This window comes from Thermobia domestica, chromosome 7, assembly GCF_964235325.1.
Source record: "Thermobia domestica chromosome 7, izTheDome1.hap1.1, whole genome shotgun sequence".
In the NCBI taxonomy this organism is placed as follows: domain Eukaryota; kingdom Metazoa; phylum Arthropoda; class Insecta; order Zygentoma; family Lepismatidae; genus Thermobia; species Thermobia domestica.
In genome coordinates, this window is record NC_137460.1 from 57,646,710 (window position 1) to 57,662,162 (window position 15,453).

General features: G+C 32.2%; 1 protein-coding gene across 3 annotated transcripts in view; it reads left to right on the forward strand.

Moving 5' to 3' along the window:
* LOC145690134 (uncharacterized) overlaps window positions 1-15,453 on the forward strand; it is a 171,836-nt gene that overhangs the window by 47,734 nt on the left and 108,649 nt on the right. For all 3 annotated transcript variants that reach the window (XM_081764723.1, XM_081764726.1, XM_081764725.1), the window contains 5 exons: window positions 2,799-2,962; window positions 3,856-4,058; window positions 9,894-10,105; window positions 12,459-12,632; window positions 14,036-14,151. In XM_081764723.1, the coding sequence (XP_081620849.1) occupies window positions 2,799-2,962; window positions 3,856-4,058; window positions 9,894-10,105; window positions 12,459-12,632; window positions 14,036-14,151 (869 nt within the window). The remainder of the gene's footprint in view (window positions 1-2,798; window positions 2,963-3,855; window positions 4,059-9,893; window positions 10,106-12,458; window positions 12,633-14,035; window positions 14,152-15,453) is intronic.

Below are 15,453 nucleotides of genomic sequence, written 5' to 3' on the forward strand. Positions count from 1 at the left end.
AATTTAATGATAACATCACTCCCAGGCGTGAACCTCATCCATGTTTAAAATTTGATCGATTTTCGGTTGATCATGGTTCAAGAGTAATTAAGTCACAAACATAGACTTTCATTCTTACATATGTAGATAAGAATAGACACTTGCAGATGGAAGCACATGACAACCTGCTTTAGTTGATTGTGACTATTCGTTTACTAGTCCATGACGAATCAAAGGTAGAATAATTTACTTCCTTAAGCAAATATATTTATACGTTACAGAGTAAGCTTTCTTTTTGTGTTCATTTTTCCTTATGTTTTGTAAAAAGTTCTATGAAATGGATAATACTCAGCAAATTAACGTTATTCCAATAAACATGTACAATTTCTTTTTTTTTCTTTTTTTTTTTTTACTTCTCAATTATTTTTTTGCATATGATATCATACAAATATATTTGTATATCGTGCAAGGTATTATCTGTGAAATCGTCTAGAGCTAAAAGATTAATTTTTAATGTCGAAATAAAACTTGAAGTGAATGTTGCTATTAAAACGTCCGGAAATTCAACCTGGACAAATTGATAATTAAGTTGTGGACAAATTTATAATTAAGAAATAAATGCGTCGCGAAGTTTAAAGTTGGAAAGCACATGTTTATATTAATCTTTGTCACACATAATAATTTTACAAAAGACTAAATATACAAGAATACATGCGGAGAATTATTATATTTGATTATTGTATTAACTCAAATATATAATAAAACATTAAAATTTTTGATACGCATACAATACGTAAAGAATAACAAGTAACTGTGTGACGGGTACACCACGTGAAGGAGTTTGGTTTGTATAGCGTGATATTTTCTCAATTATTATTGAAACCGAAAGTTTCAACAACTTCCACTTTTAGTAGAGAGATTAGGCCAGAGATAGAATATATTCTTGGGACGCTGAATTGATTACAGAAGACAGCTTCTCACTATCTATTACGGCTGTCAGTCTATTGTGATTCACGTTAAAACCGGAAGTAGTTGATTTCTACCACTTCCGGATTTAGTAGATAGTTTAGATTGAAGATGGAGTATATTCTTAGAACGCTTAACTAATTATAGGAAATCGCTTATCGGCATCTAGTACGGTTTTTATTGTATGGTGGTCAATGTTTAAACGAGAATGCCTATTCTTAGAACGTTATGATACATGATGAGAGATATGTAATCGATTCTAAAAATCCACTTCTCTCTCTCTGTTATGTTTTTTTGCTCTACATAAATTAATGTTGAATCCGAAAGTTGTAATGGATTTGTACCACTTTCGATTGTAGTAGAGAGTTAAGAATGTAGTGGAATGTATTCTTGTGATACTTAATCGATTGCATAAAACCTCATCTCTGTATCGCAGTTTGTTCTTTAGCGATCAATGTTAAATCGGAAATAGGTAATTTGTACCAAATCCGGTGTGAATACCGGCTTCAAAACCGAACTCGAGTTTTAAGTTTTGTTCACACAAAACATTGAATTTGCTGATGTTTAATCATGGTTCTTGAGTTTTTTTTTTCTCCCGGACGGACAAGGTAAATATATAAAGAAGTTTTCGGTGTACCAAACTCCTTAAAAAGAAACAGATATTATAAAAACAAAATAATTTATATTTTCTAGAAATTCGTTAATACTACAATAAGCTATATTTATAAAAAAAAAGTTCTTCTCTACGTTTGCAGTTCTTTCAATATTGTATTAAGTGGTTATAAGGTCATGTATGTATGAAGTACACAATATTCTTTGGTAAATTACAGTTTCATCATGTAACATACATATCAGAAGCTTATTTGTGTTATATGAATGTATATCAATTACACATTTACTGATCTGGAGAGATAGATCCGTTAGTATTTTATGAAATTAAATATTTCGCAACAAAATGACCTTGGATTTAAATTGAAATAATTCTATGGTTTCTTTTTTTATAAGTAAATTTTTGCTTTAAAGTTTTGTGCCTACTTTAAATTATTTTATTGAATATTTAACAAAAAAGGTAAAAAAGAAACTTGTCTTTTCAGAAGCAACATGACATTGCTTAGAAAATAAACTGATATTTTGCTGCTCAGAAAACGGTAAAATCTCAAAATTACTGTAGCAAATTTAGTCACCACTTGAAAAACAACCTACAGAAAATAAGTTACAAATATCTAAGCACACCCACAGTAACATATAGTAACATATAGTGACGGATTTAGGTTTGATTGGGCCCTAAGCTATTGAAAGGGGTCCTTTACACGTCAGGTCAAGCTTTCTTTTTTTAGCTACAAAATGTCGCCATTTTTAAGATTTGGATATATGTTATATGCTAATTTATGGACCTAATGGGCATCTAAATGAAAACAAGGGCCCATTACAAGCAGGGCTGGGAAACGGAGGCTCCATTATAAGCGAGGATGGATACAGAGGCCTCATTACAGGTGGGGCTGAGAAATAGAGCCCTATTACTTGCTTCATAAAAGCCTAGTACATAACAATACAAAACATCATTGTTGTATATGCGTTTTATCTTATTTGCTTTTCCTTGTTATTTGGAAATTACATTAGAATCAGTTTTTTCTTTAATTTTTTGCGCTCTCAAGCGAATGGAGCCCTAAGCTATAGCTTGTTTAGCTTATACGAAAATCCGGCACTGAATATAGAGCACAAGCAGAACACATGTACACTAGCTAAGTGCATACGACATCATTACCCATATTATTTTACTAATGTTATAATTATTATTATTGCTCTTGTGTCATGCTCCTCTGTTGAAATAATAATATTCAAGTCAATTTCAGAAAGTCAATAGAGTGGTTCTGAATAACATTCGATCGTATGCTGACATTCATTTGCATCTGAAACTTCTAGGATGGAAAGAGAAAGAACAATTAAAGACATTTTATGAAAAAATTAAAAGTCAATGGACAACGACGCACATGCACTTTTTCTCCTCTCAAATTAAGTGAGTAATATTTTGAAATTTCTTGTTGATTTCGAATCAGAGAAAGGGTTGTTTAACAAATTTCATACTTTTTATTCTTTTATGCTAATTTCTATGTATTAGATGATTATCAAAATAGAGAAAAATGAACTAAAACCTAGTTTCTTCATTTTATAAAGGATTAAGTAAAAACTTTACTGCGTACTTGAACATCATTAGAACCAAACTAAACATTTTATAGATAGATAGATTTTTTATTCTAATATATATATATATATCAACCACAATAAATTCATATAGTACATGTCATCAGTATAAATAAAATCTGAAATATATTATTTACGCATAGTATATAATATTGTATATTTGAAGTTATATGGTGTATGTTTGAATCCACACTTAGTGTTCTAAGTGAATTAGTGAGTAACATAGTCTCTGACATAGATAGAAATAACCGCACTACGGGCATCTTTTGTGCTTTGTCTAAAGCTTTTGATTGTGTGAACCACAAAATACTACTGAGAAAATGAGAAAAGTGCACATTAGAGGAATTGTAAATAAATGATTTGAATCTTTCCTAGAAGACAACACAAGTATTTGAAGTATCATATATTAATCAGAGTGCAAATATAATACAAAACATAACTTATAACGCGAATGAAATAAAGTTAGGGGTTCCTTAGGGTTCAGTTCTAAGGCATGTTCTTTTTCTGTTGCACATTAATGACTTTCCAAGAATGTATATCACTCACCTCTATTCATTCATATAATAGTAGTATAAATTAAGCTCTGAATTCTAGCTTTAGAGAAAGGAATTTTTAAATATTTGAACGCATTTCTAACCACGGGATATTATCATTTAACCTTTATTATCCTCCTCCTACATTTATTTACTAATTATATCTTACTTTAAGGAGTGTATTGGATAATTACCATGATGGAGAAGCATACTTTTCGAATGATGAAGATAGCAAAGAAGCTCTTAACAAGTTTGATGGAGCACGGAAAGCGTTGGAAGATGCGATTAATACCGTAGGTGATATTGAACCCAAAAAATTTACGCCTGAAAAATGTAATAATCTTATCATAGAGATAAATGAAAGGGTTATGAACTTAGGTAAGTTACCTTTATAATGTCAAAATATTTCATTTTATCTTTTTTCATATTAACCAATGTAAATATTAATGAAAAACAAGTTTTCCTGTTAACTACGAATCCAAATATTGAATGTTTTCGTAAGTAGGACGGGTGTCGCTGTTAGAAGAAGACCAAGAGGAAAACAACTATATTTTTACTATAAACTATATTTACTAAACTATAGTTTTATATACACTATTTAACTATATTGTAAGGTTCCATCCACGCACACACGGTAATCACATGCTTTTACTGCAAACACACGGTTTTACGCTCATAAATAAACAATAGTAAGCGTCGTAAAAAGAACACCTCCAAGGAGATACAAAAAAGGATTCGGAGAAACCTATGGAAAAGGCTGGTTGCCCCTACATGGACTCCCCTTTAGGAAGATACCTCAAGAGGAGAAATTTATCAATCTATCGCTTGTCATTCACCTACCAACAATTTCCCCTGGGGTCACTATGAGCTATGGAGAATTCCTTTAAAATCATTTCCTGAGGCTGCTATGATCAAAGGAGATATCCTTTAATACCTTTCTCTCGGGGTAGCTATGAGCTACGGAGAACTCCTTTAACTGTCTTCCAAGGCTGCTATGAGCAAAGGAGATAGCCTTTAATCACCCACTCCGGAGGCTGCCATGAGCGAAGCAGTTATTCACGATACCTATCTAAGTCCATTACGAGCTAAAGACAATTGAACCTTTACTCCGAGGCCACTTGTGTGTGCCGAGGACTTTATTGAACTCTGAAAACATTTAGACAATTAGAAGAATTTTGTAAAGACTTTATTTTTATAATAAAAGGTGATGGGTTTAAATTCCGGTTTCGTTAATTAAGACTCTACCAACAAAACATTACAATATTTTTATATATACAGGACATAAATAAATAAGCAATCTGCTCCAGCAGAATAATAATTATCGATAATTACTGGCTACAAACTACGTGCTATTTAGCAACATAAAAATTCGTTTCTGACGATTATCTCACATCAGAACTTACCCTTAAATTTATCATTTTGTTGAACTAGATATGATCCATCGATTAATTTATGTCTTGTCTCTGGACAATATTAAAACCAACCAAAGAATTAACGTTAAAGAGTTAACTATAATTTTCGGTTATATGTCGTTAACCATGCCATATACTGTTGTCTTACTAGTGTCATAATGAATAGCGTGATAACGAGAGTATTCTTCAATATTGATTTGGTTTTTAACAATATTGTTCACATGAATATTTAGGTTTACAAAAAGATTAGCTTTTCCGAACTTTCTCAAAAACTATGCATGAGGATTTACATTCACCCATACCATTTTACTCATCTCGATGAGATGTATTAATTTGTACATTAAAAAAAAACTATACATGAGGACAGTGCCGTACTGTGGAAAATCAGCGCCCGAGGCGAAAGTATACGATGGTGTCCCCGTACTTATGAGTGAGGTCGATAGACCAGCCGCGAAGCGCCACCACATTTAATGCGAAGCGTAAGAAAATTTTCAAAAGTAAACACTGCTTTTCCTTGATTTTGAGCACTTTTTATTACTTTTTTTCCTTCCATTTTATATACAGGTGGGGCGAATTTACCAAGAATCTAGGAACGCAAAAAATATAAATCTGACCCTAGTCAAATTAAATATTAGATTGAAAAATACTGCTGTTGATCTAAAATATTCCAAGTAACTTTTCCTCTCTCTTTTTTCTTTCCTTCTTTTCTTTACTTTTTCCTCCCGAATTTTGCGCTCCCTTACTTTGACGCCCGGGCCCGTCGCCCCAAATTTCCCCCTCTTTAAACGCTAGAACTAATTATTCTATTACAACACATATTTCAACTACGGTTATTGCGTTTGAACTGACTAGGACTACTTCAGTTTATCATAAACCAGATTTATAACGTTCTTTGAGTAGAAGAAGAAGTGGCATATGTTTAAAACACTTTTAGTCATTTTCCGGCAGTGAGTGACGATTCAAAGTTATTCACCATTTTGTGCATTATACGTAAATGCGTCAATATACAGATATTACATTAAAAATTCCCAAAACGAAAAACGTTCTTTGTTAAAGTATATATATATATATATATATATATATTAAATCTTGTGAAGTACTGTTTGGTTATAACCATGTCTTGACTTTTTAAATATTTTATCATTCGACCGTTTGTATAGTTCAAAAGTTTATTGTGTAGCTTCAATCCCTCCAAGAAAATTGTCTATCCGTAGTTTTTAGAACCTTAATAAGTATAAGTGTAAATATGGTCACGTTTTTAAGAAAAAGGAAGAGGAAATGAATTTCTTTTAAGAAGTATACACATTATTGTAATATATACTCAAATTACCTGTTCAACCTCCATTATTAGAACCTGCTTGTCGTTTAACTTCTATTGTAATTCATGCTTAATAATAAAGTAAAATAAATCAGTTGAAAATGCTCCAAGAGCATTGCTAGAACGAACTTAAAAAGAATGGAGAGATGGAGCGGGAAGGATAACTGTCATTGTTCCTACATGTAAAGGTAAATCTTTTTATCCGCACCTTCTGTTTCTCGCAAAAATTCGCAAAACATCATTCTATAACTTACGGTTCCCGAGATATGGCTCCTTAATTCTCTCGAAATCGGAACTTTTTTGGTCAATATCTTAGGATTTTTTTTTCTTTTTTGGTTGGCCAGTGGCCACCGGTTATTATTTGGTACGAAAAAATTCATCATTCTCTTAGGTATTGATCAACACAAATATAATCTCTCTAGAACTTAAGGTTCCCGAGATATGGCTCCTTAAATCTCTCGAAATCGAAACTTTTTGACCACTATCTCAGGAATGGTAAATCATAGAGAAGTGATGTTGGTGTTGATCAATACCTAAGAGGATGGTAAACATTTTGGTACCAAATAGTAACCGGTGACCACTGGCCAGCTGGCTACTGGTTTGGCCAATGGCCGGTTGGCTAGTGGCCACCGCTTACTGTTAGCTACCAAAATGTTCACCATCCTCTTAGGTATTTATCAACACCAATATCATGTTTCTATGACTTACGGTTCCCGAGATATGACTCCTTAAATCTCTCGAAATCGGAACTTTTTTGGCCAATATTTCGGGAACAGTAAGTGTGACGCGAAAAATTCCATCACTTTCTCAGATAGTTTCTGATGCTCTATCGGATGGAGCACTCCAAATTGAAAAATTCGCAAATAACAGACAGACACACACATACAGACATAGAGAATTCAATATTGGCTACTGGAAGTTTTTAAGTTTGTTGAATATGTTTACCTTAGTACGTCTTCTTTAATTTTTTACCCAACATTTCGGTAAATGTTGACTGTTACCTTTGACGAGGGACGAAAATTTCACGAAAAAATTAGATTACATTTGATTACATTCCTGTTGTTTCTCAGAATTAGTAGTGCACTACTCTGTTCTTTAGATTTTTTAGGACTCCATGGAGTCCTAATTTCAATTTTTTATAGGTTTCCTGTAATATAAATAATGAAATAATAAAAACAATGAAAACAAGCAAAAAATACTATTTCAAGGTTACCACGTCCTAAGTATAACTAACTATTTCCTGTTCATGAGTTATAGAAGCTCGTAAAGATAATGAGTAATGAGGCAGTGAGTTAGTGAGTAATTTCCAGGTGGTGTTAATTCCGTGGTTTACCATATTGAATTATGTAATCTCATTGTTTATCTCACACAACACAATCCTGGTTTAATTCTAGATTCCTGGTTCTAATACGACATGATTCATACTTAATTCTTTCAATTTGTGAAGATACTTTGTGAAATATTTTTGCCTTGTTTATGGAATGTTTAGTTTTCATTAGGTGTCTTGATAAGGCTGCTGCTAGATTTTGTTCTTTTGAGCCTCTCATGTGATCTTTTATTCGTGTAGGTATAAACAACCTACTATCCTCGTTTAATTCTGGATATTTTATTTTAATAAAATATTATTCATATGTAGTTCTGTTAATCTGTGCAGTATTTTTACTTCGTTTGAAATGTTGTTTTCTTAGATGTCTTAATAAATCTTGTTCCTTTCAGTTTGTTAGTTGTTCTTTTCTCCTTGTAGCTGAAAGGAATAAAATATAGCAGTGTCAGGCTTATCAAAATATCTAATAGAAACTAAACTTCCATAAACATGATTTGAAAAAAAGAAAAACACACACACACACACACAAAAGGCGCCTTCATAAATTGAAAGCATTACATATGAATCATATCTTATTAGAACCAGAAATCCAGAATTAAACCAGGAAAGTGTTATGTGAGACAAACAATAAAAGTACATAATTCAGTATGACAAACCACGGAATCAACACTGCCTGGGAATAAAAATGTTACACATTAACATATTTATGAGTTTCTTTAACTCATGAATGGGAGGAAATAGTTAAGTAGACTTAGCATGTGACAACACTGCAACAAATAAATGCCAAAAATAATGTGTATTTCGTGCTCAATATCATAATATTTCTCGCTTGTTCCCATTATTTCTGCATAATATTGCAGGAAACATACAAAATTGAAATGAGGGCTCCATGGTGGTTTCAAAAAGTTCTGAAGAACAGAATAGTAAACTAGAAATGTTGGAAAACAACAGAAATGTAACTAGAAGATGAATGCTACTAGTTTTTCGTTGAATTTTCGTCCCTTTTCAAAAGTAATAGTCAAGAGTTATCGAAATATTGGATAAAAAATTCCCTTATCCACGGAATTACAATAGATATTATATGTAAAGAAATCAGAGTAATCGGGCTATTTTAACCTAGGTTTAACCCTAGGAACACCAAAGTATTTTGGGTTACATTACAAAGCAATGGCTATGGGCCTTAGAGGAACCCCCTTGGTGTTCCTAGGGTAACTCTTGCCACGGAGGGTTACAAACATCTTCCTGAAGAAGATGTATTTTCGAGCATGTTAAATGATGATCGCGATTTCCCTGCAATGTTACAACAGCATAGTGCTCCTTCTCATTACGGATTAATTTCTCTTAAATGATTGGATGTACAGTTTCTTTACACATGGATCTGTTACCATGGTCCCGTTGAGTGGCTACAGGGATCTCCAGATTTGACACCAATGTTTATTTGAGTTTCTTGATTCAGAATATCCATTATCTGAAAGAATGCTTTGTGTAATATATAGAAGTCATAATACCAGATGTTGTGTTAAAAGTTATGGAAAAGAAACGTCGTTCCAGTTGCAAATGCATTGATGTTCAATATATATATATATATATATATATATATATATATATATATATATATATATATATATATATATATATATATATATATATTGTAGCCAAATTCAAACTATCACTTAACTCAGTATGATGTGCTTATTCCGTAAATAAATATGAAAACTCGGTTTAGGGGAAGTTGAAAAATTTTGTGGCAACTGATCCAAAAACTACTTATTGGCTATATATACTTATTGGCTATATATATATATATATATATATATATATATATATATATATATAAAAGCTAAACGCTTTTTTTTTAGCTAAATACTAAGAAAATAACGTTTTCCTTTAAAGAACATTAACATTTTAACAAAAAATACGAAAGTATATTTATTACTATCAGTTTTCTATGTTGAAATTAAATAAAATACACAGTGTTCTGCATTCTTGCATTCGAAACGTGTTCCATCAAGCCTGTTCATAGCAAGCTTATAATCATACTAGAAATAAAAATCCAGACGCTCTTCGCTTTTAATGTGTGTGTGTGTGTGAAAACAAATTATTGTATTAACGTGTGAAATACATAATCATATTTTCAAAAATTTCTTGTTAAATTTTAGATTTGGCTGAAAAATGTTTAATAGACACATATTTTGAAGTAATGGACAAAGTTTACGAAAAATGCATAAAATATGCAGAAGATATTAAAAGCCATTTTAACGACAGAAAAATATGTGATTATCATGAGTATGACAAATTAGAAGATGGTAACTTTTTGAAGTCATTAGAGGAACTCAAACAGAAACACCAGAATGATGTGAAGAAAATGGAGGTAACATTTCTTTTATATGATTCTATAACTGCAATTAGATAATTTGTTTTATCTCACATTGAAATCGACGCACATCTACTTTTTATTCTAGTACAAAAATATTACATTTTGTTTAAATATCAATTAAGTAGCATTTATAAAAATATATGAAAATTAGCAAAGTGCAGCAAAACATTTTTATATACGTATCTGTTTTAATCCAGGAACATTCTAAGAACTATCAATCGATTAATCATGGCTATGAATATGCTAAAATGATTCCAAATATAACAAATTTCGATTCGAATGAAGTCCAAAATTTCAACAAATTTATCAAAGAAATCTGCTGAAAATATTAAATTATAGCGTTCGTTATTTAGATTCAGTGTATTGTGACAGTAAAGTTGTGTATTCTTTAACCAACCCTCGTATTCTCAAGGGGAATTCTTGGAACTAGCGCCTAGCCAGTCGAAACTCGCAGAAGAGCGAAACCATGGAATTTTTCTACACAGAAGGTGCCTCTTTTCTCAAGATATTTCAGCACCTCTCGCCGAACCGTATTTGGGAAGGTATTTGCTCGTTCCCTCACTCACACCTACGCAGTCTGCTGTCTAAAATATGAATATGTTCAATTATTGATTATTGATTAATATTTAATGAACAATCTAGTGCCTACGTCTTGGTCATTCAATTAATAGACAAAATTTTCTTAATGGTGTATAGGTGACTAAAATGTTTAATAATAATGTGCAGTTTTATAGGAACTATATTCTAACAACATTTAACAACATCCGTATCAATTCACTCTCTTTGTCTGTAAAAAAGCGTTGAAACAGGAAGGGCGACCAGTGCTTCTGGAAAACTGAGATCGAGGAGGAACATACATATGTGTATCCCATACTAGAAAAAACGCATCAGCACTCAATATGACTAAGTTTGCGTTTATATTTTATAAAATATTAGTAAAACTGTGATATTACTTGAAAGTATCATTTGATATGTGAAAGCCAGAATCGTTAATATTTAGTTTTTTCATCTTTTTCTAACCCGTGTAGTAAAAAAAAAAAAAAAGAATAAAAAGGCGGTAACAGTGGAGTGTATCACATATTAATGTAAAAATGATTTTACTCATGGTTTAACAGGATAACCCTTTTCATATGTCATGTAATGACCATCATAGCAGCACGGAGGAGAAATTTAGAACTTTTTGACATGGAACGATAGATGGATTGTTCCTGCGTTCTCTCATCTCTGAGTGTAATTTCGTTTTCGTCTACGCGACGCGAATAACGCGACCGTGTCGTTCAATAATGGGGCAATGAGAAAAAAAATATCTATTTTATATATAACCAGTGTGGAAAATCTCAGTGTTGTTTGTGAATGTGAAATTAAAATAATAAATTGATATCTCTCATATTATTTTAATATTTTTTTCTATCAAGATTAGTGTTAAAAATCAATTCTGTGAGTTCTCTGCATAAAGTCATTAATAAGTGTCGTAAGTGCTCTGTTGTTTATTTATTATTAAAATGTATTTGTAACGGTCTCTGGATAAAAACATATTTCAGGTAAGCGTTGAATATATTTGTGTGCTTTCCATGTTTGTTTATTTATTGTATGTACAAGATAGTACGGTACGACTTTACACTTGCTTTCCAGACAACCTCTGCATATTCGAGTTATTTACGTGTAGATTTAATGTATTATCCCCTGTGGCTATGGAAGGCATGGTTATCATCCGAACGCAGATTCCGTCAACTACGGGGATCTTGTAATATTAAAACAGCTCTCTAACGTGAGAATAGTGTTGCCATTGCTTTTTATTCAACCCATGTATGACTAACGTAATGTATTCTGCGCGAAATAATGAAGTTTATCATAGAATATTAAAGTATATGGGTATGAATTTGAATTGTGAAAGACGACGACGTTAATTGATAATTATATTCATAGTAAACGGTGGGACATATCCTCAGTTCATGACGTGTTGAATATTACCAAGTTAATTGGCCGGTAATTGTTTTACATCATTGTTTTACATGTTATAACGTATAATAAAATAACTGTAAGCCTATTATGCAATGATTTTATAAGCTTGATATTAGTTGTTATTATATTTTTCTCCAGATACACATGTTCTATCCTCCTTCTTTCATGGATCTTAGACGTCCAGCTGCTGATTTGCAGCCTTGCCCGAGCTTCTGAACGACTATGATTTTGTTCGTAGAACCATTAAGCTATGGTATGAAGAAATGACAGAATAATACAGAAGATAATATGGCAGAATTTAAAATCTACAGCCAGAATTTTCTTTATTATTTTGTTAAGAAATATTTGATAGCAATATTAATACCTTTTGTTTTCTAACACTTAGGAAATCTGGTCGGAAGTTATGTCAAAAATTCAGCAAGCTATAAATACTTTGCCTGAACTTCTCTGCGAAACTGCTGATCTTCTAATCGAATATCATAATAAAATAAGCAACTGCAAAGAGTACAACAAAAGTAAAATTAACGAGGACAATAATGAAACCAAGAAAAAAGTTGAGGTGAGATTTAAATACATAGTACGTTAATAAATATGTGTAATAGATAACATTTAGTAGCATGCAGTTTTCCTATTAAGTGAGGACAAAATTAGTCCACTATTTGGGACTGGCAGTGTTGAAGTAAGGTTTCACACTTCCTCGATAATTTCAACACAGACAGGAAATGATATAAACACTCTATCAGCACATGTGTTAGACTGTGCGTAGGCAAATCGTCGGCATGGTTGGTGATTAGTATTTACAAAAATAAAGTTGAAAAATATTATTTACATTGCCTCAGCATAGTTAAAGTGTATGTTGTCTAACAATTTACTATCATTTATTCAACGGCTGGAATCTCTTACTCCTAATCTTAATATTTACCTATATTTGTGAGTGCTAGACAATACTCTTAAGAAAAAAAGAGAGAAAAAGAAAAGAAAAGAGAAAAGAAAAACATCTACAGCACATACTGGTTATATTTTAAGAACTTACTATAAAACTAAACCAAAAATCAAATGAGACATATATCTCCCTTTAGGGCCGTGCCGTGAGGGGGGGGGCGAGCGGGGGGACGGCTCCGGGCGCTGAAGTAAGAGGGGCGAAAAATTCGGGAGAAAAAGGTAAAAAGATAGGAAAAATTGCTTGGAATATATGTATGGGGCGCCGTCGTATACTCTCGCCCCGGGTGATGATTTTCCACGGCACGGTCCTGCCTCCCTTAGTCTTCTTCACTGGAAGGTTTCACTGAATCTGTGAACTGTCAAGGCTAAAGTGGTAGGCGAGAAAGGGTAAACGTTTGAGCTTATATTCTGTTCAGCGAAGAATAATACTACATCATACGTCGCGAAAGCAAGACGACCCCATATTTTTTTTAGCACGAAATTGCGGCAAAAAGTCTTGTCTTAGATTCTCAGAAGTATATGGTACCGGTATTTCTTTTACAGGGACTACATTGGTAATTGAGTTGATTGGCAAATGATAGGCAAGGCGATCAATTAAAACGTAGGGCAACGTTAGCAGTTAAGCCCATGCGTTAAGATAGCCTTGGAGTAATAATAATCTTAATTAAATTGGAATGTTACAAAATAGATTTCACTAGTTGACTTTTATTCTGAGCCTTTTAATTTTGAATTTTTCTCTAGGAGTAACATATTAAAGAAACATTCTCACTCATTCATAAAACATATGAATGAGTGAATGAGGGTAATTATATTGCACGGAACACCACAACAGACAATTGTCATTGAATTAAATTGAATGTGGTAGATATAGTAGAAAACTAAAATGGTTTATTATTATTATTATTATTATTATTATTATTATTATTATTATTATTATTATTATTATTATTATTATTATTATTATTATTATTTTATTTTGAAGTACTCACGGAACTTATTGAGCGGACTGTGTATTTTCAGGACAAAGAAGTTAAGCTCAATGTTCTTCTTGATACTATGAGGCAAGGGTATCCAGCAGCACTACTTAAACAACAGCTTAACCAGGCCTTCAGGATATTGGACGAAATTAAAAATCAGTAAGCATAAACACTTTAATTGTATCATTATTTAAACAACCTCATACACAGCAAGTACCAGTATACACAGGCAGTGGCGGCGTAAGGCAAACTGGGGCCCGTTGCCAGTGAAGTAGATCGGGGCCCCTTTTCGAGAAACCGTGATTTATAAACTTCTATTTTTGACATTCATTTACATAATCATTCTTTCTGTTTATTACTCCCTCCTTTCCCATTGGTGTTTGTGTTTAAACCACTTAATTTGGGATATATTAAATAAATTTGGGTGACATTCAGCATCCCTGTCTATTTTATTAACGCCAAGAACCGCCTTCAGGCTGGTATCTAAAGATAAAACCGGACCAGAGCTATCGTTACATATATTTTTTATTCATTTTTAAACAAGGGACACGATAGAAAAAGGGTTAGAGATACAAGTTTAACGGAAGCTACAAAGAATCCAAAATTTATCCTACATCTAAGTTATCCTAGTTTAAACGTGTACTGTAATTAGATAGAATAGTAGGAGTAATGCTCCTAATAATACATTTAGAGACAAATTTATGTGCAAAACGTAACAATGAGCTGATATTGAAAAGATCGCAAATAATAATATAACCGACGCGATTTTTAAATGTAAGCTGTAAATGTAAGCAAGTTTTCTAGAATTTTCTTGTTCTGTTCTCGCCTTTGGTGTTCCTCCTGTACAATTTCTTATATGGCTAAGTTTATTCATGGTTTCTTACCTATCTGAGTTTACACTACATGGGTTTTATTTAATTAGATTTTATTCCTGCAATTAGCCCCATTCACTTTAACATTCGGTTTCTCTCCAGTGATCACACACGATACTTAAACTTTTTTTTATTTTTTTATTTTTATTTATTTATTTATTTATTTTTTTACCGAAGTATCAGTAAATAATGGCTAGAATAGATTTCTCTCCTGCCTGTCATCATTTATCTTTTACTAGGTTTCTCTTCAGTGATAATATACGATCTATTTAGTCCCACTGATTTTGCTGAAATATCAGTGAATAGTTAAGCATGGTATGTTTCTCTCCTGCTTGTCTTTTTTACTATTGTTTCCATATTTCACACTTGTATTATGATTACATCATTTTGTGTTTAATAATTCACTCATATTTATATTCTGTCACTTATGACTTTCTATTACCATTTACTAACATCCTTAGTATTAGAATATATTATTACAAAAAATCCTGAATATATTGAATAATTGGGAATATATCATAGATTAAATATGTGAACACAGAATTCTACTATGGGTTGTACTACCCATCACCAGTCAATTGACAGATCT